This window comes from Hippocampus comes, unplaced genomic scaffold (assembly GCF_001891065.2).
Source record: "Hippocampus comes isolate QL1 unplaced genomic scaffold, H_comes_QL1_v1.1 scaffold41, whole genome shotgun sequence".
NCBI lineage: Eukaryota > Metazoa > Chordata > Actinopteri > Syngnathiformes > Syngnathidae > Hippocampus > Hippocampus comes.
The window spans coordinates 3,037,526-3,063,989 of record NW_017805153.1 but is presented as its reverse complement, the minus strand read 5'-3'; the positions used below and the strand labels follow the sequence as shown (position 1 = coordinate 3,063,989).

At 40.4% G+C, this 26,464-nt stretch overlaps 1 protein-coding gene across 1 annotated transcript in view; it reads left to right on the top strand.

The window, feature by feature from the left end:
- opn7b (opsin 7, group member b) overlaps nucleotides 1-16,456 on the top strand; it is a 65,127-nt gene extending 48,671 nt beyond the window's left edge. Inside the window, exons 5-6 of the mRNA XM_019868426.1 lie at nucleotides 12,920-13,254; nucleotides 15,078-16,456. Coding sequence (XP_019723985.1) covers nucleotides 12,920-13,254; nucleotides 15,078-15,575 — 833 coding nt within the window. The 3' untranslated portion in view covers nucleotides 15,576-16,456. The remainder of the gene's footprint in view (nucleotides 1-12,919; nucleotides 13,255-15,077) is intronic.
- Nucleotides 16,457-26,464: the final 10,008 nt, after the last annotated feature.

The following is a 26,464-nucleotide window of genomic DNA, read 5'->3' as shown; positions in this document are numbered from 1 at the left end:
CTTAACAGCCCGTGTTTGTTTATAAAGTTGTCAAGTCTGTGAGAGAATAATTTTTCTAATATTTTTGAAAATTGTGGTAGCAGTGATATTGGTCTATAATTTGTGAATAATTTTTTTTCTCCACTTTTAAAAATTGGAATGACTTTAGCTATTTTCATTTTTGATGGAAAAATACCTGCTTGAAATGACAAGTTGCATATGTATGTAAAAGGTCGCACTACAATTTCTATGATCTGTTTTACTATTGTCATATCAATATTAAAACAGTCAGTTGATTTTTTACTTTTATATGTTTTTACAATATTTAATATTTCATTTTGATTCACTGCAGTAAGAAACATTGTGGAAGAATTTTTTTCTATGTATTTATCTATTTCAAAACAATTTATTGGATCAGGAATTTGTTTTGCTAAGTTGCTGCCAATATTAACAAAATATTCATTAAATTCCTTTGCTATTTGTGCAGTATCCTCAATAATGGTATTTTTATCTTTCATAAAGTACTCCGGATAATCGACTTTACTAGAGCTATTTCTAATTACCTGATTTAAGATTTTCCATATTTCTTGAGTGTTGCTTTTATTTTGCTCCAATAATGTATGAAAATGGTCTCTCTTGCTGGTTCTTATAATGTTTACTAATTTATTTTTATAAGTCTTGTATTTAGTTTCAGCTTCTTTGGTTCTGGATTTTAGAAACGATTTGTATAGATTGTTTTTCTTTTTACATGCATTTTCTATACCTTTTGTTATCCATGGCTTACTTTGGTTTTTGTACTTTCTGGTGACCTTAATTACTGGGAAATGCTTGTCATATAAGGAGGTTATGGTTGACTGAAATACGTCAAACGCAGTATTTGGATCTTTATTTGTGTAGACCTCAGACCAATTTTGCTTGTCTAGGTCGAGCTTGAAAGCTGCAATGGAATGTTGGGTTCTGGGTCTTATTTCTGATATGTGGGTTATTGGTTTCGTTTTTTTATCAAAGTAATTGTGAAAGACTGCAAAGACCGGTAGATGGTCACTTATGTCGGTTATGAGAAGTCCACTTTCCTTTTTATGGTCAATCTTGTTTATAAATATATTATCTATTAATGTGGCCGTGTCAACTGTTATTCTGGTGGGTCTCAGAATGACTGGGTAAAGACCGTTGCTATACATTATATTTATGAAATCTGTTGTTTTTTTGTGTCCATTTGGGTTTAATAAATCGATGTTAAAGTCTCCACATATTATTCGTGTTTTCTTGTTATTTGAACAACTCAGCATATCTATCAGTTTTTTATTGAATGTGTCAAGACAAGATCCTGGAGTCCGATACACGCAACTTATAATGACATTTGATGCATTTTTAATATGTATTTCAAGAGTCAGACATTCCATTAAATTCTCTATTGTATTTGTCAGGCTCTCAATTTTGCTGCATTTCAGTGTTTTATCTACATATATTGCAACTCCCCCTCCTTTTTTATCTTCCCTATGAGTTGCATACATTTCATATCCATCAATTTTCATTTCACTTGTTTTTTCATCATCAACCCAAGTTTCTGACACCGCAATTATTGTAAATTTATTAAATGTAGTCAAATATTCTTTGATTTTGGTGAAATTTTTATAGACTTCTACTGTTTATGTGTATCACTGAGAAAGCGTTTTTTCGTTCTACATTTATGTTGAATTGTTCGTCAGTATAATACTCGGAGTTTGTAATGCTGTAATTGTAATTGAAGAAATTATTGTCAGGATCTCAGTTGTTCTCTGGGTCGAATGTCTTATGTTCAGCATAATCAAAGATTTTAAAATCCATGTTTGTGTTGTATGTTTCCAATATCCGTTAAGTCAAAGTTATTGTCTGGTAGTCGTCAGCTCTAAGCATGTTGAAGTTGAGCCCGTTGAATTGGAGTACTGGTGCGGGGGTGGACGATGAGTTTGTCGTGCCTCAGGTAGGCAATTTCCCCTCTTTCACGTGCCGCTTTTAGTTTTGGAAGCAATTCTTTTCTTTTTTGTCGTACAATATCTGTATAATCTTCATTAATGTAGATTTTGGTACCTAATTAATTATTAGTAATATTAGACATAGAACATAACTACATAAAGTACAGCGTCCTTCTTAAAGGTCTTCGTGTTGTCAAGGTGGACGTTTCATTAATTGTTTTTTCCACAGAGCTATTCTACCTTATTCACAGATGAATACTTCACGTATGTGAGTGAGCATTTTTACGGATTTCTTACTGCCCAACAGTGAAAATTGCAATGCGTTGTGGCGTGGCATATTTACAACTGCTGTAGCTCTGAGCCCATGCGCACAACTTTGAGACCATTCCAATATTAGCGAGCTGTCTTGGAGCAAGATGGCATGATGTCATGATTTTTCCAATAAAAGTTTACTGTGTAAACTGTTTGATTTTTGTGTGGTGCATGTGTGGCTGTGTAGCTGTTACAGAGGTATGAGTGAAAGAGGCTGTAAAAAGGAGAACATTCACTCTTAGCTATTTTAACGAGGCCATTTCATACATTCTTGTGTGTCAAATACACCCCACATATTGTTCCATGCTGAGGCCTGATGTATTTGTGCTTCCTTGCAAGTCTGGGTGGGTTTTTACATGTTCAGTTCTCTTTTGGCTTTGCTGTCAAATGATCTACACACCCGTAAGCTTAGCTTCTGATTCTGTGGGAAAGCTCATCTTTGTAGTCACTTTTCCGAATGTTGCTTTTTGTTCTTCATAGAATGTTAATTTGTTGCATTTGAAACAAGGATCAGAAATGATCACTTTGAAGTAGAACAACAGACACCTACCAGTGAAGACACCTATCAGTGATTGAGCAAGTTAAAATAAGACAACCACTGGTGCCTATTATACTTTTCAAAGGAACGTCAAACAGCATATGCTGGCAAACTATTAGGTTTAGTTTACATGTCGTCACTCCAGGCTATTTTTATGTTTGCAAACATGAAATTGTTCAAAAGTTGGAACAATGGCCAACTAAAATTTGACAGGTGTGAGTGAGTTTTAAACAACCAAACTCTGAACCTTACCCAAGCCTATCTCATGCAAAAGAGTGTTTTTACAATCAATCACCACAAAAACAATTAAATGTCTATTTGAAATAAAACACTGAAGCATTCCTAAAAGTTTAACACTGCACTAACGAAAAACACATTCACTCAGAAAATAAAAATAGAGAAGACAAATCTCAAACCATTTTCTATGAGTTAGGTTGGGAAGCATCACATGCAACAATATTCTGATTTACCTTGGTCCCATCTTTTTTTTTTTTTTTGCTTTTTAAAGAAAGGAGCATTTTATCGGAATATCGGTTGAGTAACACTGTACTTCCAAAAAGTTTGAGATATTCGGCAGTTTGATGTCAAAATCACCCAGTGGGCGTAACCAAGCAGATGTTGATTCAATGAAACTTCTGTACTTGTTGATAATGATGGCGCAACACTAAATCTCAAATTTTAGGTCAATCGGAGGAGGGGTTCCGGAGCTAGGGCCCACCAAATTTTGATTAGTTCGGCAAAATGGGGCAGGGCCGCCTTTCTTTGAAGACATATCTCGGAAACGATTGGATCAATCATCACAAAATAGTTGTCAAGGGAATCCAACGCGGATTCGAAATCTGGAATCATTAGGAAGATGGATATTTGAGTAACTTCACCTTTTGACCGACAATTCGACCTTGAAATTGACCTGGTGGATCACGTGACCTTAACGTTTTTCATTAAATGTGCTCTCTCTCACACATTCTCTAAAACCTATCCAAATTTCGTGTTTTTGGTTTTGTTTTGAGGGAACAAGAAGTCAAAAAGGGCATACCTCAAATATTAATTGAAAGTTGAATATTCATTGAAAGGAATACAGAGGCATACGATTGGATGTACTTTTTTCATGGATCAAAGATGTGTGGTGAATTTTGCTGTTCAGCTTGTTAAATAAAAGTGCATTTCAAATTTTCAGGTGTTCCGGACTATTCCGGACCAGAATTGGATTTCACAAACAGACAAAGAGTTGACAAAATGATTATTTACAAAAACGCCACCCCCACAATGTACACACAACAAAAGACGCTGATAATGAAGAACCAGGACAAAACGAGACAAACAAAAATATACTTGCAGAAGGCAAGGACAAATATAAATGTAAATCGCTTGTCACAAAAGTTAAAGGAAATCCAATGTGTGTTTAATACAAACCGAGAATAACACTGCAACAAAATACATTACTTACATGAGAAAATACGAGTCATGAGTAAGGCTGAATAATCCGACAGCAGGTGGCAGTCTGCTGATTAGAACGCATGTCAGGTGGGCCACTGGAGGGAATGCCCCCCACTTCAGCAGGAACTGAAACATATACAAAACAGAACCAAAACAAAAAATGTACTGAAACAATGAACAGTTTTGCAGCATTGAGAAATTCAGAGAGGGTCAAATGAAGTTTACCTCAAAAGCTGGTTATTGTGTATTTGGGGCTGCATGGCTCAGTGTCAAGTGGTCGTTTCCTAACTGGGAGGTTGCTCTGCCAGTTGGGAAACCATGTTGAAGTGTCCTTGAGCAAGACATTGAACCCCCAGTTGCTTTTGGTGCTGCGTCACCAGTAGGTGAAAGAAGTAACAGTGTGAAGCGCTCTGAGTACCTGAGGTCGAAACGCGCTACAGAAGTGACATCCCATTTGAGTATTTGAAGTTCTTCCTGATGTAACAATACCAAATTCCAGTAGTCCAATATCCCCCACTGTTTGTGAATAGTACCGCATTTTAAAACTGACATTGCAAAACTGGTGGTTTGAAATAAAGTTGTCCCCGTTTATCTCTTGATCAAGTGCAACAAGTGTATCAATATTTATTATTAAGGCCACAAGGCCTCAGAGAAAAGGGTTTGGGTCAAAAAAGTGCATCTTGAACCACGGCAGGAGAATGTGGGAAAACTCGTCAACAGATTCAGGCTTTGTAGTCCATGTTCACATTCTGCTGCAGTGAGTTTTGAAATGTTGGTGCATCAGCCTCTAACTAGATTCTGGGGTCTCTTTCAGCTTCAGTTGTGTCCTTGAAGTCAAGGCCACATTTTAGGCGGGCTCTTTTTGAAACTTCGTTTCCCCCCTCCAGAAACACATGTATAATGCAGAACACGCGACTCCAGACACTACAAGACTCACAAATAAAACAGCCTGAAATGTAAATGAGCAAAAGCACTTATGCCCTCATGACTAACTCACCAATAACCGTGTACAAAAAGGTTGCTTCCCAACATCCGCTAAGCAAAGCTGCTCTTTTGTTCCGACATGATTTTATGCACTTAACAAGCAGCTCCGCTTCTACCCACCGAACGCTGTGTTGCAAAAGAGCATCAGACCCATAGATAAGTTCATCCCGATTCCGATGTACTGTGAAGCATTTCGCGCTCACTCTGTCAGTGGTTATGTTGTCATACATGTCGGTATTAAAGATAGAAGGCAGTATTTGAAATGAAAGGCATTGTCCATATAGCGATGGAACCAAACCTATTTAACTCAGGGTGAGAGATGGTCTATATGTCATAGGCAATCATAGCCCATTTGGGAAGGGGTGCCCCCAAATTGAATTCCAGAATACTGGCCTCTGAGGGTGCTATTTACCAGTGCTGGGTTAGTTTACAACATTTTGTCAACAGCCTGGGCACCCAGCCGTCATTGTCAGTCTGTCAGTCTGTCCGAACTGTAATCGTCAGTCTGTCAGGCCGTCATGTTAGTTTCACTGCACTTCTGTCATTGCTTTCTTCTCTAAACTTCGCCAGTCTATCCGTAAAAATCTGTTAAAAAAACAAACAAACAAAAAAAAAACAATGATCACTATCCAGGAGATTGGAGGTACCAAGAACTAAATGGAGGCTCAGAGATATTCGAGCCTTTTCCGTTGCTGGTCCCTCTCTCTGGAATGACCTCTCACTGAATATTCAGCAAGCCCCCTCGCTGCTTCTCTTTAAAACTCATCTCAAAACTCACTTATTCTTTGGATTTTGACTCAGCATGACTCATCATTAATTTTTTGTTTATTGTTGTACATATGATATTTAATCCATATACAGCACTGTGTATACAGCGGCGGTTGTTTTAAAGTGCTCTATAAATACAGTTGAGTTGAGTTGAGAAGATATATAATACACATAGTATAGTATAATATAATACACATAGTATAGTATAATATAATACACATAGTACAGCGGGAAATGGCTGGTGGATGCTCCAAAAGGTTTACTTTAAAGTTTTGCTGACCTTAACTAGAATCCCAAATTGCATTGATGCCAAATGTACAATCTTGCTGCATTAAAATGCCATCTGAATCCTTGTGGAAACTCAAAGCCAATGCTTATCCTTCAACTCTGTCATCTTCTTCTGTTTTTTTGGCGGTTGTCAAACAGATTTTGGTGTGTTACCGCCACCTTCTGATATGTAGCGTGGGTCTGCACATCCTTCTGTCAGTGCTTAGTCTGCCAGTTTGCCGTCATTTGCCATTCGTCAGCAAAATGGGTGTTCATCAATGTAGGGAATGCCCACCTCTGCTATCTACAGAGCAAAATGCTGCCTTCCAGTGAAAAACGGACTTGATGGGAGTACCTTGCATAAGCCTGGATGATATTGTGATTATGAAGGCAGTGGTGCCCAGTTGTTCAACCAATCGGGCACATCGCTCAGGCCGTCAGCATGCCCATTGCAATAACACTGCGTTATTATCTCTGGTCGTTCTCAGCGAGCCTTCCAGCTTGCGTCAGGTACGGGGCGATATTGTGATCAAGTTTGGTATTTGAACAAGCATTGATTTTGCGGGACACGGCATCAATTTGCGGAACGCGTGCATTGAGCTTTAAACACGAAATGGTGCGCGCGCGCACGCGCGCGCTACGCAAGACGCTTGGTCACCGTACATTCGTGACATGTTGGTCACAACCAATCTGGTTGTTAGTGAACAACGAGATCCGGCTTCTGATTGAATTAATTTGTTGGTTTCTCCTGTCTTTTTCCTTGTAACGCTATTTGTACGGTAATTAGTTCAATTCCAAGTTAGGTGGAAGAGGGAGGTAAGAGACAAACAGCACACTGAGCACACAAACTGGAGTGAGGGAGAGACATGAAAGGTCGAGAGCATGGCAAAAGAGTGAGAGACTACACAGCAGCCAAGGTGAAAAAACAAATTAGAATTTGGAGACATTTCAGATTTAAAATGTTGGGCTTCGGTCAGCTGGTGGGTGGGGAAATTCTAAATCATGGGAAAATGCTTTGCTTGAGTTGAGCTCCACCAAAACTTCTGCGTACTAATCCCATCAGTCACATCAATGCTCGTCCTCAAAGTGTCTGTAGCGACTTATTGACAAGCGATCCATGGGTAAAGCTAGATAAAAGGAGATTTCCGTTGGCTTTACTGTGCCCCGCATTTAAGATCATCAGATGCTACAAAGAGCATCTGAAGTCAGAGAGTGCATTCACCATTTAAATCCATTCAAATTTGCCTTACTAGATGCCATGACCATTATACATGATGACATCAAGTTTCAGTTGTTTTTTCATTTGAAGGAATAACACAACTACTGTACTCCAGTGCAGGTTTGTTTACTTATTTTATGTTGCACTGCAATGACTTGACTCACCTTGATCATCCAGTAATACCTTGCGGCGAGCCATCGTAGCATTTATAATGCTGGTAAAATGTAATAAGGATTGAGGGGAAGAGAAAGACCCCCCCCCCCACCTCCGCAAACCTTATGACTTCTTTTATCAAAGCCAGAAAAGCTGCCTCATGCTAGTTCTGTTGTTGTTCATAGACACCTAATGATGAACAGAATAGTTGACAGTGAAACTCATCTTCTTTTCATTAAATCTAATCGACAGCTGCCCATGACTGTTGATGGACTTGTGAGCGCTGGATCGAAGTCCATAAATCAAAAGATTTGAAAGGGATAAGTCAGAGGCCTCCCTGCGTGGTGGACTCATCCCGCCACGTGTTTCCTTTAAGAGGCACTAATGAAAACGGGGAGATGGAAATAGCAGAGACAAAAGAGGAGTTTGCAGCTTACTGACAACATAATCGATACAGAATTTCTCTTGTGATGTTAAGTGCGTCTGGTTGGGAAAGTATCGCTAAGGCTACTTTTCATTTAAAGAGAACTCAATCGGAGACAAATTCAAGACGGACTGGATGCTGCATTAAGTGTACACCACTCAATTTACTGACTAGAGCAGACCAAAAAAATGTGTTGTTGATCAATAAAAATCAAACACAAAACAATCGAACATGAGAATTAAAAAAAAAAGAAAGAAAATTAAAAATAATCACAAATTGGCACGAAAAGGACGTGTGATGGGAGTCTCTGGGCTCGCTTTTCATCGACGCCATGATCCTGTTCTTGTGCCTCCAGCAGGTGGCAGACGAGGGCCTTTCCCTCAGTGTGCACACCTGCTGCCCATAATCATTAGCCGTGTATTTAAGAACTGACAAGCTGCCTGCAGCTTGTTGCATTATTAGACGTGGTTGCTGCTGTTGCTCAAGTGTTTGTTTTCCAGACCTCTCGCCATAGTCGTGCTTGTTCTCGTTGTTCTACCTTTCTGTCAGTATAATTTTTGTTTCGTCATTTGATCTTGCTTCTCTTTTGTCGAGTGAATTGGATTCTTGTCATTTACGGGGCAATTATTTCCTTGCCTTTTGCAAGCGCTTTTTGTTAATGTATTGTTTTTCCTGGTTATTGTCGACAAGTGATTTCCGTTCATATTTTGTCGGTGCGCTTTTTGTGAATAAATATTTTTGTTACGGAGTTTCATTTAGTGTCTGCGTTTGTGGGATCCGATCACTTTTCAGTTCGTTTTTTAACTGTGACAACAGACACACGTTTGTGCGCTCGATCTTCATTTTTGTGCCAGGGAATTGTTCTTTACCATGTTGCTGCTCCTTGGTGGGGTTTTCTGGCGGACCGAGAGTGTTTTCTATTACACGCCCCTGGCGCACTTAACAACTTAGTGACAAAAAGTACACTGCAAACGGACCATCTCAAAGGAGGGCTACTTTGTGGCATATGTGGTGTAACGTGATTCTGTAGGATTTGATCAAATCCCAGGCAGACAGTTTCTGTGCTACGCTGATCTGTGTGGCGGATGTCATATGTCATTCATAAATATGACAATAGTATGCCTCAAACCCTTTGAATCATTGTAGAAATCAAATTCATTAAATGCATAAGTATAATCCATCTATCCATCTATTTTTACGATCCACTTTATCCTCACAAGGGTCACGGAGCGTGCTGGAGCCTACCCCAGCTGTCTTCGGGCAGTACGCAGGGGACACCCTCAACTGCTTGCCAGCCAACCGCAGGGCACACATAGATGAACAACCATTTGCACTCACAGTCACAACTACAATTTAGAGTTATCAGTTAGCCTGTCATGCATGATTTTGAAATGTGGGAGGGAATGGGAGTACCTGGAGAAAACCCACGCAAGCACGGGGTGAACATGCAAACTCCACACAGAAAGGCTGAGCCGGAATCGGACCATGCACCTCTGCACTGTGAGGAAGATGAATTAACAAGTCAACCACCGTCCCACCCGTTGTTCTAATTAGCACGCCACTTAATCGTGGCACAACGACCCCACCCTCGCACACAGTAATACCGAGCTTGCACTGGGTGTGAAAATAGGGCCCTTAATGTTTATTGTACAAGTATGTCGTGTGGACATCCTGAATTTTTGGCTGAGCTATTCATCGGAGGAGAATATCAGCGCTTGATGCCTGCGCCTCCAATGCAGCATGTTTGCCCCATCTGTGTTTTTTGGGGTTTTTTTTTTCAGCAGAAAATGTTGGCACTGTTGGACTGTATGCGACAGTATGGCTGCAGGAGCTGCAACATGAGGAATTGCGTATCCTTTTTTTTTTTTTTCGAAATGATTTACTTCTATAAAATGAATCAAGAATGATCCAATTATTTCGTGCCACTGTTTTTGTTTCCTAAAACGTGACAGTTTTGGAGATGTAAGGTTTCTGTCGACGCCAGCAATGTGCAGTAAGAATAAAAATTCTGCTCCTCCTGTACGTGAAGTTTCAGTGTCAAAAATGCTTTTGTGTATTTTATTGTATTTGTACAGGGAGGACAATTCGTTCTGAGTTGTATAACAGCATTGTGCTCAATTAAAAAGGCTACGATTTCACACTGAGTAAGTCAGTTTGTGAGTAAATTGAAACAAGGGTATTGTTATTTCATTATTCATACTTTTTTGGCATTTTTGTTTGGTGGGTGTGGTGAGATTTGTCAAATGTAAAATCAAGGCATTGGTTCAATGGGAAACAATTCTTGAGGGCGTCATTATATGAGTGTCAGCATAAGGACTTCTCATTGAGCAAAGATATTGGTAAATTCTTGCTTCAAATGTGTGCACGCTTGAGAATGTCCTTTTTGTAGTTAAAGTCAGCTCTCGGTGTAGAACAAGCTCAGGTTGAAATTTTAATGTGCTGCAGCTGAGATGATTTAATCAGTAAAAGGATGCTTCACATCAGATGAAAGATATGCATCAGGGCAAGCAAACGTGCGCACACACACACACACACACACACACACACACACACACACACTCACACACACACACACACACACACACATACTCCATAACACGACACCGCAGGGCTTAACCAGCTGCCTCCACCCTCACTTTGGACCATAAGAGGTTCTGACATGCAGTTGAAGAAGATTGGTCTTGTTGCAGATAAGGCTTGCAGTGTTCCTCGCTGCAGTAATGCTGCAATCACCAGAATCAATTAGTCATTGTCTATGGGTGAGAGCCTTTCCGGTATTTCTGATGGATCATTTCACACCCATGACTGTAACCACAGTAATAGGAATGGAAGTGCATCAAAACTACACAATGGGGCACAGTTTAATGAAGGTTGGGGGCTGGGGGTGAACTAAATAACATTTTTATGTTGTTATTAATGCATTAGCCTGGGGATAACAAAATTGTTTAATTATCAAACAGGATGACATTCAGAATTGTTTTCATCACACGAGCCCGGTTTCCTCCCACAATCCAAAAACATCCATGGCAGGCTGATTGGAACACTCTAATTGTCCCTAAGTGTGAGTGTGAGCACGTATAGTTGCTCGTCTCTGTGTGTCCTGCGATTGGCTGGCAACTGGTTCAGGGTGACCCCCGCCTATTGCCCGAAGACAGCTGGGATAGGTTCCAGCACGCCCCACGGCCCTTGTGAGGATGAAAGGGTTCAGAAAATGGGTGGATGGATGGATGGATGGAGGAGTTGTAGTTCATCTGTGTTTTGATTATTTTCAATGTGAGTCGTAAATGGACACCACACAGCTGTGACAAACTCTCTCCTGTCATGCTGATGGGCGACTTTGGATTGCCAAGTGATCATGCCACTCATGTGATTGAAGTTACAATAATCGCTGCGATGTATGGTATTCATGAGTAAAATCAAGTCATGCCTTTTGCAGAATGATGTCACAAACAGCTTTCAGGCTACATTTTTTTCACAACAATCTGGTGTGGAAATTGCATAAAAAACACTACATTAAGGTTCATAAATTAAATGGTAAATGTGTTTCATTTGTAAGAGCAACTACTGTCAAGGCACTCAAAGCACTACACTAGAGCATCTTTCCTACAGCCACACACCCCTACATATTTAAGCCGCAACAGTATAACTGCTTACAGCCGGGAGTGGCAGGAATATCTCCCACAGAGTCATCGCGGGCCTTTCTGTATCCTGACAAGAGGTGCTAGTTCGAGAGCTAACAGGTTTCTGATATTCTTCTCATGCGGCAAACAGGCGGGAGACTCCTTTTCTGTGTCAGCTCCTCACTTGGTGTTGTGGGGTCCACACAACAGAGCCACTTCAGGGAAAGTCAACTGTTTATTAAACATGACGGCAAGCCTTATTCAGCCCTTGGCTGACACTACATGACAGACATTGGAGCATCTACTTGCCGCCAGTTATATTCCCACAGTGCTTTGTGTTCACCATATTTCAATAGCCTCAAGAACACACAGCACCCAAGGATGCCGAGATGCTCTTCAAATTGTGCCATCCAGGGAAGATGCATTTTTGGGATGCATGCATTGCTAGCTAGCTAACTGGTTGCAAGCCGCAGTGGTAGAAATGGGCCTAATAGCTCACAATTGCACCGGATAGGTATTTATGCGCACCAAGGCTCTCAGTTCGGATAAAATGAGAGAGGGGAGACTCATGTTGGATGCCAAATTGTGTCACAGGGTGTTGACCCCCCCCCCCCCAACGATAATAGTCCCCCCCCCGACGAATAAATAAATAAAAACATAAAATGACGTTTACAAACAATAAGAAAACTGAAATGGTGAAAAACAGTTTGTTGCTATATCTCCCCATTTCAGTACTACATTGCACATTTGCAGCATTTATCTTCAAACTCGCTTAATGTATGAACAAACTTCTGAATTCACTTTATAAAGTCTTCGAGTTTTTAATATTGATAGTGTTAACAATGTTTACAACAAGTTCTTTGATTAATTTTAGTGTTGTTGTCTTTTGTGAAATGGGTTTTCTGTGCAGCATGTCCATGTTCCCGTGAATACTTTTAATTACTGTTGAATACATTAGTGATGCACCATCAAATGTAAAAGAAAGAGCTTTCTGTCCACTTTTCAGTCATTGTTTATTTATTCCCTGTCTTCTTCAATAAAAACATTATGGTACTTGATCCGTTATGGCTTGATGAGCTTTAAATGACAAGTTTGTTATGATGTCCTCCCCACATCCTGCCATACATGTCCCCATAATACAAGCACATACTGTTCCCCATGCAGCACGTCTGTGAGAACACAGCTGACAAGACCGGGCGCTGTGTTCGTCTGACCGTGAGACTTGTTTTTTTCAATCAGGCTCTCTGTTATGCTTGTCCTCAGGCAACAAGTTCTCCTCCTGCCACGCCTGCTTGCTAGTCGCCGGGGTCTGGTGCTACGCGGCCGTGTTTGCCGTGGGGCCCCTGTTGGGGTGGGGAGAGTACGGGCCCGAGCCGTACGGTACGGCGTGCTGCATTGACTGGCACGTGCCTAGCCAGAACTCTTTGGCTATGAGCTACATCATCTGCCTCTTCTTCTTCTGCTACATTGTTCCCTGCACGGTCATCTTTCTGTCCTACGTGTTCATCCTGTTGACCGTCCGCGGCTCCCGCCAGGCAGTGCAGCAGCACATGTCCCCTCAGAACAAGATCACCAATGCGCATGCACTTATTATTAAGGTACGTTCCCAGCACTAATTATGCAATACGTTCTTGCACTGCACATACACTACTCGTAAAACGTTTGGGATACTTGGCTTTTGTGGTGAAATATTTGGATGGTCAATCGCTTACCGAGCTTTTATTTTTCAAACTTGACGCTGAGAAGCCGTCATGGCAGCTGACTGGATTTCAAACTGAAGTTCGCCTCAGATATTAGAGCGGAAAAGCTAGGTGACTTGAATTAAAGCACAATACTCAATTGCTAGCCCTAATGCACGCTGGTCCCAGCCAGTCAACTTAAGAAAGATGTGCGGTATTGAGTGGCACAGTGTTCAAGAGCTGAAATAGTTTTGGTGCTTCATTTTAGATACCGTATTTTCCACACTATAGGGCGCACCAAAAAGTCTTCAATTTTCTTAAAAGCTCACCGAGCGCCTTAAAATCCGGTGCGTCTTGTGTATGGTCATTACGGTAATACATCGACTCCAAGATGGCTCCTTCCTGGAGACATGCTTCCAATGTTATAACTTGCTGTTGGTTTAGTGAACTGTGTCGCTGCTTTATTAAATACGTTTGTGTTGCAGCTCCGAAAAAAGGAGAGCTGTGGTGTTAATTTTTTAAAACAGTCTCAACAAATACAGGTACTGTACGTCTTTGTCCGTCTCCGTGCCTTCTCTCCGTTCCACTCGAGAGGCGTTCATGGCCGCCTCCGAAAAACGTAAATTAATGATCACTTCAATGAAACTACAAAAATTGAAAATAATACATCAAGACTGAAAAGCAAGCGAAGATATCCCCAAATAAATTCGATAGCCCCCCCTACAAAATTTATATTGTGATTTCATCATTTGTGAATACACAACAAAGGACAGGTACTGTACGTCTTTGTCCGTCTCCGTGCCTTCTCTTCCGTTCCACTCGAGAGGCGTTCGTGGCCGCCTCCGAAAAACGTAAATAAATTATTACTTCATGATACCCGTATTCAATGAAACCATGAAGAAAATCAAGTGAGGAAATCACAACATAAATTCTGTAGGGGGGATATAGAATTTATGTTGTGATTTACTCGCTTGATTTGCTGTTTTGATGCATTATTTTCAATTTTCGTAGTTTCATTTAAGTACAGTAATAGTTAATTTACGTTTTTCAGAGGCGGTCATGAACGCCTCTCAAGTTGAACGGATGCCTCTCGAGTTGAATGGAAGGAGCATTGCACCATCTAGTGGAGGCATTGTCGATTGCGCCTTATAACGCGAAGCGTTCAATGTATGAAAAAAAATTTACAAAATAGCCATTCATTGAAAGTGCGCCTCATAATCCAGTGCGTCTTTAAGTGCAGAAAATACGGTACTTTAATTTTTTGGATCATTCAAATAACCCAGCCGCTGGGGGGCAGTGCCCTCCCCTGGGGGTGCACTGTTCCCCAGTGCCGGTCCCAAGCCCGGAGAAATGGGGAGGGTTGCCTCAGGAATGGCATCCGGCGTAAAACTTTTGCCAAGACGACCATGCGAGTTGGTAGGACGGTTTACAGGGGCGGATGGAAATTACTGACTCGCTGTGGCGACCCCTGAATAGGGACGTGCCGAAAGGAGAAGAAGAAGAAGAAGAAGATTCAAATATGGCCAGGTTGTTAATGACACTCGTGTCTGTGGTGTGCCAAATTTACAAGACATATTTAGGTTCACTTTACATGGAATTTACAGTATTTGTTGGACATGATTTGTCAAGGTAAACCTTTTAGGTTCATCCTGAGATTTCATCCGAGAGTCAAAAATCCCAAACCTCTTGTAGTGTATGCACATTTCTATCAACTTTTTTGATTTTTTTGCTTCGGTTTTTAGCTGTCGGTGGCAGTTTGCATTGGTTTCCTGACAGCATGGAGTCCCTACGCGATTGTGTCCATGTGGGCAGCATTTGGTAACCCCTCAAAAGTACCACCTATGGCTTTCGCACTGGCCGCTATCTTCGCCAAGTCCTCTACACTTTACAACCCCATTGTCTATCTGGTTTTTAAACCCAACTTCCGCAAGTCTCTCTGTCGGGACTTAGCCCTGTGCAGAAGGTCACTCTGCGGGTGTTTGTGTCAGCACAATTCCACCCAGAAGGGACCGTGCCGGCAACCTCATGACAAAGAAGAGTGTAACTCTACGCAGTTTTCCAACGGACTACTGGAGAACCACGGCACATGCAGACACTGTCCTTGTCCTGAGATTACTACTGCCAGGGAAAACTGTTTGGACTGCGACCCTCAGAGGGCTGCCGCAAGGCTCCAGGGGTCGCAACATAGCGAGGTGACTGTCAGTCAACTCTCCAATGAGCAGCAGAGTGACTTTCTCTAGGCTTAACTCGCACATAGGAAGGGACTGGACTGCGAAGGCAGGTAAGCAGGTGGGAAGAAAAGACACTGGATGAGAGACATTTCTCACAAGCGCGCACAGACGGCAACTGCATTCATCGATGAGAAACTACAGGTCAGGACTTCAAAGACCAAAGTTCAAAGAACTTATCTAACGCCTCAAGTATGTGATACTGCCAAAACAATGCCCCTGTCATGCAACAACCAACATGCAAGTAGATCAAAGTTAAATCAGGTAATGTAAACATGCACTGATCTGATCAGATTCCAGATCACCTTGAAGAGGACTTGGGAAATGACGATGAGATGTAGAGGCACGAGCTCTGAAACTGCCTTTAATGTAATTATGAATAATGTATCGGGTGCTATGTTTGGTTGATGTATTTATTGATGCATGCCTCAAATAGGAAGACAACGTGGTTGTATTTATTTAAAAAGGAGGATTTTCCTTTGTGCTGCGTTGGTTTCAAGGTGTCAGCCCAAGTCATTTGAGGGGAGCGACCAAGCACCCGTGCCGTGGGAGGTTCCTGTTAGTCAGTCAGCTGTCGCCAGGAAGACACTATGACACAACATCCGTTGCATTCTCTCTGTACTCAGTAGGAAAGCCTCAGGACAAAGGATAGCCACAGTCAGATTCCTTCGTCAAAACACATCATCTCTTTAAATAAGCTACACATCTCGAATTGTACAAAAGATGAATTGCACTGTGACAAGAGGTACTTAAATAGGAACACTCTGACAGAATGAGTGCTTTGCTTTTCTTGGAAGAATGACAACTATGAAAAGGAAAATATGACAAACTTAAGAAAATTCTTAGTAATATTTCTTCCAGAAGCAATGTATCCACTGTAATTTCCAATTTTATTTTATTTTTTTAAATGGCCTTTCACTGATGTCAATGTTATGTGAAGCTTAGATTTAAAGTGTTTATAAAAGTGAGAGCTGGCTCTTATTAGCAAACCCTGATCTTAAATAGTTTTGCCAACATAGTTTGCCGTGTGTGTGTGTGTGTGTGTGTGTGTGTGTGTGTGTGTGTGTGTGTGTGTGTGTGCGTGTGTGTGCGTGCGTGCGTGTGTGTGTGAGAGAGAGATGGGCTGGTTTTTTTTGCAAAGATGTTGCTTTACATAGCTTTGGTGATTCTTTTTAATATTATATTTTAAGTATTGTGTGTGTGTGTGTGTGTGTGCGTGCGTGCGTGCGTGCGTGCGTGCGTGCGTGCGTGCGTGAGAGAGAGATGGGCTGATTTTTTTTGCAAAGATGTTGCTTTACATAGCTTTGGTGATTCTTTTTAATATTATATTTTAAGTATTTATTATTTTTATAACTGTAGAAAATGTGAGCGATACCTACAAAGGCAGGGAACTGTCATTCTGACAATCAAATACAGTATAATGGAAGAAAACAACAAATGAGAAGGTGCCAGTGCATCGCCAATATGACCGTAATTGTCATTAAATGCCTCAGTAAGAACCAAATCAAATGAAGAAAACTACAGCCTTGCCAAGTCCCCCCCCACCACCACCACCAAAAAAAAGTATCCTGCCAACTATTAAAAACATAATATGATTTGCTGGCTATCTATCCATCCTCCCAGACCTAAGATTAAACTTGCTGCAGTAAAATGGATATCATCGAAACAGAATTATCTTTTTAATATGAACATTGTACTTGAATGAGAGACCAGCTGACTTTGGCAGACACAATACAGTACCTTGCAAAAGTTTTTAGCCGACTACTGTCTACTCAGTTTATCTATCTATCTATCTATCTATCTATCTATCTATCTATCTATCTATCTATCTATCTATCTATCTATCTATCTATCTATCTATCTATCTATCTGTTCATCCATCCATCTATTGTTTTAGGGTGGAAGCCTTGTTAAAAGCATGTTTTTGTGAAAATAATGCAAAAAAGTGCTTGCACCCTACCGAACCTCGTCCACAGATATGAATAGGTCGATCCAAAATGTCTTTTTGAGTTCTAGGCCTATGCTCGACCCTCGGTGGGGTCAAAGTCTCAGCATATTTCATGCATGTGCACGTCACGAAAACCAATAGAGCCACTATTCCACTGAAGGAGGAACATTTGCAAAAAATGGACGGTATGAAAATGCACATTCACGTCAGGGTTCGTTCAAGGTCTTAAACGTTCTCCAGACGTTTGGCAAGGGTTTCAGTTTTCATACACTTTTTAATGAATGTTATAGTATATATATTTTAGTCTAAATAATAAAAAAACAGCACAATTATTATTATTATTCTTATTTCATCTATCATCTTTCCATCAGTCTGAAGAACCACTCAAATATCTCCCTCTTCTCTGTTGCCTTTCTCTCATCTTCCAAAATCTGCCTTTCAATTTCCACTCCCTGATGCTCCAAAACCCTTTTCTACAACTCGTCTACCTTTTGCTCACTTTTTTTTTTCTTTGCTCTTTTTTTCGTCCTCTTGCTAGTCTTCCTCCCTCTTTTACTGCTGCATCTGCACCTCCCTGACCTGACTTGGCCCGAACTGTCCTCATGGAAAGAGACGATTAGGAAGAACGTGGGTCCGAGGTGGTTGTGTGTGTGTGTGTGTGTGTGTGTGTGTGTGTGTGTGTGTGTGTGTGTGGGTGTGGGTGGGGTGAAGGATTTAGTGTTGAGGTGGTGAATGGCCTCTGTCCCAACATCCCATCAACGATATCAAACCAGGGCCAGGTTTCTGCTGTGGACTTTGCTGCCACACCCTCACCTATCCCTGGGCACTTGCAATCTTTTAACAACAACAACAACACAGACATGACTAAATATGTTTACACTTATGTGTTGTGTTTATTATTTAGCTTTATGTTAACTGTTTTGTTAAGCGCTTTGTTACAGTTGCAGCTGTTGTGAAAGCGCTATATAAATCAGGATGTATTGTATTGTATTGTACACACTCAAGAAAAAAAATGTGGATTTAAATACAAAGTAATTTTTTTTCTTATTTTTATTTTTTTTACCTCTACGGTAGTCACTTTGGCTTTTAGGCCAAATTTTTCCGCCATAGTCTTGAATTAAATAAATAAAATAAAAATGCATGCATGCATGCAAAAAAAAAAAAGATCATAGAGATGCAAAAATGCGTCCAAAATCCTGGTATTGCAGGTTTATACACTTCAATCCATTAGTCTTAATTACTATCAATTTTGTTATGTTGTTAATATGGATGGAGAGTGATTCATTAATTATGAATTTGTATTCGAAGCTGATTTAGTCATCCAATGACGTGATTGTTGCATTCTAGAACAGCAGCGGGATTAGCTGTGGTATCTTAAAAAGATTGATTCATGAACAATTGGACACCATCAATCCAAAATTTCAATTCACATTAAGGACAACCATCCCATAGTACCGTCAATTTGAGCAGTGTTTCCCAAGAAGGGGTTCGCGTACACTTTGGGCTATGTTAGCATATCGCAGGGGGTATGCGTATGATTGATGTCCAAGAGCGATAACCTGCGACACAGCCGTGTGTCAGCTCATGTCTCATTAACACTCGAATTGCTGATGAAAAGAAAGTAAAATTGCTAGAGTGGCCTGAATATTCTTGTGAAGTGATTTGTTTCTCATATTAAAATGTTTGTGCTGGTTTAAAGGGGACTTTTTGAAAGGAGCTTAATTTTTTTGTGGTAAATGTTATGAGTTTACAAATAACAAAGGCGGTGTCACGTTTGCAGGTGGTGGTGGACCCCAAAAAGCAGGCAGGAGGGAGGCGCATGGTGAACTTGAAAGATTGTATTAAAACACAGAGAAAACTAAATCCAAAACAAAATCCTCAGAACAAAAAGAATCCAAAGTATCAAACAAAAATCACGACTGGAGCTAAAACATAACAATGAACTAAACATGACTGAAACAAACATGACAGTAGCATACAAAGAGCCACAATGACCCGACAATGAGTGGTCGGGCTAGGAGTCCTTTTAAAGCACTAAATACATAATGACCAACAGGTGTGCAGCTGCAGGGAGAACCCTACAGTGCCACCTGTTGGTCACAAACAGAATCATGACAGGCGGTAGTTATTTATTTCTCTGTTTTCCTCCCTACTATTTATATTTATTTATATTAAGTGTATATATTATCATTTTCATTTTAGGTAAAAAAAAAAGGAGAGAATTCTTAAAAATTAACATTGCGAAAATAACATTTTTCATTTAATGAACTGTCGTCTTATGTACATTTGGTGAATCACCAACACATACAAGTCAGAGGGTAGTCGAGGAACGACAAAAATGTTCATGGGTACACAAGCCAAATAAGGTTGGGAACCACTGCCGTGGCTGCGGAGAATTTGGCCCCCGTGAAGAAGCCTTCGTTCTCGGCCTGCAGTTTTATAAATTCGGCAATCAGTTTCTTACTCGCTGAAACATGACAAAAAATAATGCTAACATGCAAAATGATAACGATTTAAACCCACCATTCAAGAGTTACTGGCACTATCTTGAAGTGATCCTGGCCAATGAGGCAAATAAGATCACTTCATCCGAATGTGACTGACTATTCAATTGTTGCCCAATTAGTCTTACGTTATAAGTGATGTTTTAAGATTATATGCGAAAACGTATACTGTACTTACATTTGAAAGTAAACTCTGCCGAGTCAAAGAATAGTGTCGAACATCGTAGAAGGAGGGCAAAGCAATGAAGGCTCCGAAAGTTGCTCCGTCAGCCTTCGCTCAGGGCCGCTCTCACTCCAAGGAAAAGAAGGCCAGATGTGAAGGCGACGTTTGGAGGCCGTGCGAATTTGGACACCGCCGGCAGTGACGTCATGTGGCCGACAAATTAGACGATGAGAGTATGCAGCCTATGAATTTGTACAGCCTATCCAAATTCACCACGATTTATGCGATCTGTGTAGGCTGCATAAGGAGGAGCTTTCAAAGGCTTTGAAGGACCCAGCCAGAGTTGATAGTTTGAAAATAACTTGAATAAAACATCAAGAAATTAATATAAATTGACGGCATTACAAACACACTTGGCATGACTTCGAATCACATTTTGTTCCTGAAATCTGCCCTGAAGCCACATTACCCTGTTTTTTTTTTTTGTTTTTGTTTTTTTAGTCAAGGTTATAAACAACACAAAGTGAAGGTTTGATCCAGATGAAAACCAAGATTGTTTTATGTAATGTAGTCCGATTTCACAATCCATTTTTGGTTTTGAACACCCCATTTTTAAGAATGCACATAGATAGATTTCACCAATTTTATGATATTTAAAGATATATTATATTTAAAGGTAATTGGATTGAATGCATCAGAACATATTTGGGGCTTCATAACAAAGGGGGTGAACACATATGCACCTGCCAATATTCCGTTTTTAAAACCTTTTTTGATGCATATGTATTTTTAATTTCTCTTCATTGAGATTGTAAATAGGTATTAAAAAAATGCTGAGTAGGTGAATACTTTTGCAAGGCACTGTATTAGAAGTATTCTTGAATATATAAGAGATGCAGAGAAAGTGCCTTTCTACGCATGCATACAGGTGACGAGCAGCGATTTATTTCCCATGGCTAAAAGATGAGAGTGGAACAGATGCCCTGAAGAAACATGAGAATTACAACTCTTCCATACATAGGAAGTCAAAAAGATCTGTCACGGAGGAGAAGTCTTGCAAGACCCCCTGCCGCGCCAGCACAAATCCTATCTTGTTTTCAGGGCGGATTGCACGTTTGTGATGTTTCCGCTGGGTACGGATTTGAACTTTAGAACCACTTGTCATTGTCTCTCTCAATTTATAATTGAATCGTTTATTTTATTGTCTGTTCTGTCTCCACTATCTGTTCGGGGAGTGAGTCGAACGTAAGTGCTTTTATCAAATGCCTACGATGGCTTTTCAAACAGGCCTACTATACTTTCCTCCTCGGGTGTCAACCCAGTGCACATTTATGGTAGAGTACTTTTTAATCTAAATACAAGATATGATTGGTGTATGTGTGTGTACACGTAAATGAAACACAATTATTGTTTTCGAATCTAAACTGACTGCCCACCATTGCATTTGCTTGACACACATCTTGTTCTTTTTGTCATCTACTTATTCTTCCAAGCAAATTCGTTTAAAAGAGCGGAAAGAGCTGTGGTTGAATTAAATGAAACCAGAGGAACAAATTTGTAATCACACAAATCCGTTGTGCGCTGAGATCAAGGTATGCCATTGACTGCCAGCTGTGCACGTGAATGACTTCACACTTGCGAATATCAAGAAAAGTATGTGCTGTGATGAAGCTGATGATAACCAAAGAATGTCAGAGAAAAAAACAATGAAAAAAAAGTGTCCCGATTTGTTGTAGCTGAGAAGAGCCTGCGCTCAGCAGAATGTAGTACGATTTCATGCAGAATATTAATAGACGGTCAGTAGTACAAAATTGACAGTTTGGGGAATCCTTTCAAAGATCTTGTTTTTTGATGCAGTTCATTTAGAACAGAGTATACCCTAAGGTCTTGAAAGAAGTTAGAGCCCAGTTTACTGCCTCACTTCTTGAATCTCTGACTAAATTCTCACAAACTCGTGCGGCTTGCAACAGCATGTGATGGAAGGTCACACGCTGCTGCATGATGTGTCTGTGGGAACACTACTTGTTTCGAACAACCAAAATGGTTGCGTGAAAGAATTGAGGATTCATGAAGATTGAGCGTCCTACTTTTGGGACGAGTGCAAGTGTAGTGCAAAGCGCATTCTTGCTGTGCGCATGAGTGGAGTTTTCTTTCTGTTGGTATTTTGCTAGACTTTGCGCAGAATTGGGCGTAAATTGAGTTTTTGTGCCTTTGTGCGGCCTTGTGGGATGGAAGTAGTCTTTTCCCAGCCAGTCCTCACGGCATCCCTCATTTGTATCAAAATCAGGTCGTTCCGAGCATAGTACGTCTGAGTACGCCTTGCTTGACGTTGCAGAAACTGAAATAAACTCGCTGGAGCCCGTGTAGAACATTGGCGGGTAAACTGCAAACTCTCCCCTTGCAGATAATATTCGGCCGTGCATGTCACATGGGCAAAGTCCGCCTTGCACCCCTGATCGTGCATCTTTGTGTGACACCCGGCCCTTCACAACAGTGACTGGGGTGCAATTCCAGTATTTGTCAATGATTATAATCCGTTCAATGAAATTATTTCACAGTGACTCAGAAGGATTGTCCCACGCGGGTATATTTATCGATGAAATCCGATGACTTCTAACACGAGCAGCCGCAGAGTGCCGAATTTGTCTGCCTGCGTGCTAGATCAAAGACACCAAAGTCGCATTACACCACATGCGCCTCAAGTTAGACCTGCTTTTTGCAAGTCTAAAATTTAGTCCACTTTTTGCCACCAAATTTGCAGGTGCACCGGTATGAGCAGCAGGAACGCCCAGTGAGGCATAGCGCTTCTACCAAATTCATAAACGCGTTGAACTCGACCATTTCCCTGGCATGAAAATTATGTTTTTACCTCGGGCGCAGATAAATTACAGTTACCAAATTGTTGGATGACTCTGGGAGGAGTGTGTGTGTGTGTGTGTGTGTGTGTGTGTGTGTGTGTGTGTGTGTGTGTGTGTGTGTAAAATGAACACAAGGCCATTTTTACACCGAGCGCACGGATGCCAGTCTACCAAAATAGATCCTTGAGAGATTAAGGAAGAAATGTTCGCAAATGATTAGACGTAGAAAAAAAAGTAGTGTGTTTCCGGTAACCTGACCGACCGAGAATTTCTACCTCAAAAAAAAACTTTACGGTCGGCATTTTTTTCAAACAACCTTCAAATTTAACACACGTCATCATTAGTTCTACCAACAGTTAACATTAGCATTACTACCCCTTGTGACGAATGTTTTATTCATAAAGGTGCCATGCTACAACCAGTAAATTATACAATAACCAATACTGTTTCATAATATTTTTCATAGCGATTAGCCTATAGATCTAATGACCAACTTGCCTCGTAATCGTGCCTCTCGTCGTATCTCGCTCTCGTGTTCTGTGCATTACATCCCAGGTGAATTTAGTGATACGCCCTTTGGACGATTCATAAAAAAAATCAGACTGGCATTCCCATTTCTTAAATGTCGTAATTAGTAGACCTTTGTGGGTTTTTTTCGCCGCCATCTCAAACTTTCATCCGCGCGATTCCTCAGTTTACGGACTAAAATAGCAACCCGCATGCGCACATAACGTTATCTGTTGCGTTCCCCCCAACACTGAAAACAAAACAAAACGAAAGTAAATTAGAAGAAACACACTCACGCACCACACCACAAACACACACAGAAGCACAGTGAAATCGCGTTGATCACACAGTCAAGTCGTGTGCGGTGACTTTAATGGTTAAACTATTTTTCGGTACCGTTAAAATGACGCCACGGAAACGACACGCTACCGGTAACTATTGTTACCGTGAAATCCTCAGGCTTGCTGTAGTTTTTTTTTGTTTTGACTGAGAAATTTCCTTGCGTCCCAAAAACGCACATTATTTGGAACTGTGCGTCCCGTGGGAAAATTATGCGTCTAGGACGTGGGACGCAGAGGTAACGAGATGGCTGTAACACCCAGCCGCCGGGTACCCAACTCTCTCGTGTCTCCTTGTTTTATGTTTTATGGTTATTTTGTTTACATTTTTAATGGGGGGGGGGGAGATTTAAAAAAAAACAACTTTGTCCGACCTACCGACCCTATGCTGAAATTTCATGTTACCGGAAACACACTACTTTTTTCTCTACGCCTTAGAGGATTTCAATATGCATTTTTTATTACTTCACCAAAGCTTACAGTCATTTTCTTAACTCGACCTACACTTACTGTAGATTGCTTGTGATCACATGATTGGTACAGTATTTGTTTGTCCAACATGCTGGAGGTCGAGATCGGGAAGAAAAATTTGAAATGAAAATATGAGTCGACTGGCTAATGTTCATATGCTTTTATGATCAAGTATCAATTTAACTTTATTTAATACTGAAATGCTTGGTGATAGTTTGGTATGTATCTGTTTGATGTGTGGCTTCCGGTTCATTTTTTTCATCTATTATGGCACATGAAAATTTATTTTCTTTCAACCCTGTCAATCTACACTCCATCTATTTGTATTCATACATTTATTCTGCAACTCCCATACAACATTATTTTAGTTTGATTCTAATTTAATGAGCACTTATTTCGATCAAATGGGATTTTCGGGTTTTTTTTCTTTCTTCAGTGATTTCATTCAATAGGCCATTTCAATTCCCCCCAGTACAGAAAATATTGCATGTCCATTCACACAATGGAAAGCCATCGTCTCCGTCTTTTCCTATTTTCATATGACAAATTAGACCGCTCTATCATCCGTACCACCTGTATTGTTGCAGCCACCCACCCGCACAGCAGTTTACAGTTTTTGGACGTTGGCTCTTCAAACATTTACTCAGCACAGGAACAAAACAACGCGGGCGTGTCCAAACTTATGTGAGGTTGTGGGAAAATGATAACACTTGTTTTTACAACATACAAATCTTGGGTTGTATGGTTTTAAAAACCACAAAGCCTACGGTTTTGCTATACAGAATGAACCCATCAACATTCCCTTAATTAGGCACTCATAATATGAGGAGAATTACACTGCAGGAGGTTTTGTCTACAGCATGATTGCAGGATCTGTTGTTGTTGTTGCTATTAGGTGTTTTTTTTTTCCCAAAGAATGTATCTGTGTCAACTCAACCGAGCTTTGGCTCATGTCAATGTTGTGCTGAGATGTCAAGGGTGCGAAAAGCATGAGCCAATTATAATGTGGCCGAGCATCAAGTTTTCTGTTGTTGCACAAATGAGCAGGGTACACAATTATCAAAAATATTCTATGCTACGTTATATAGTACCTTCTAAATATTTTCTGGCAAAAAAAAAAACAAAAAAAAAAAACTAAAATGTCCTTTGGTTTTCAATGCAAATACTCAACTTTATGCTAAGTATTGTGTTGTGAGTATGTCCCCCCTCCCCGAACCCCAAAAAATGTACCGGTAGTAAAAGTACTGCACTGTACATATATTGTACATTTACTGAATATGGTAATTAAAATCCAGTCAATGTACATTTGGAAAATTGTTGTCCTCAATTGTTAAAGGCACAAACAAGGCAGGCATGATGCATTGGAAAGCATGTATATTTCTGTATAGAGGAGAAAACTATCTCGAAAATGCTTATCAGCTTATGATTATTGGACTTATTGCTGTGAATAAGTGAAACTTAAGTTGCACTGTGAAAAAAACATACATAAATTCAATTAAAGCATTTCAAAAAAGAACATTGTCAAGTGTTTACATACCCTGGCAGAATTTGTTAGATGTTTGTACAAATTGTTCAAAGAATATATGAGTGATCAAAAGAGCACATTTTATTTTTACTGGTACAGTATTCAAACTAAACTCTATGGCATTTGAAAATAGCACCGTCATGAAACAAAATATAGCAATGAAGCAAATGATGAAGTAGTCCCTTATTCATTAATATATTTGCGCCAAATTTTCCCCCCAAAATAATGCCAATATTTTTCAAACCCTGCCAAAGTATCTAAACTGTATCCAATTTCTCCTTTGTCTCGGGTGCAACTGAATAACAAATGAATTTCATGAAGAATACCGAGATTTCCACGACTTCCATCTTTGGTTTCGCTACAAGAAAAGTGATGGTGTGTTCTGTTCTAGTCTCAAAGCCTGCCACAGTTTTGGTGACAAAATGGAAAGAACACCACCTCTTTGCCCGGTGACGGATCAGCAATGCGAAGCAAGTCATATTGCCAACAACATAATAGAGATCCTCTCACTCTCCCTTCTGCAGCGCAATCAGGAAGCTGCCCAACACTGAATGAAGGATGCCTTGAAACATGCAAAGGTTCTCTCT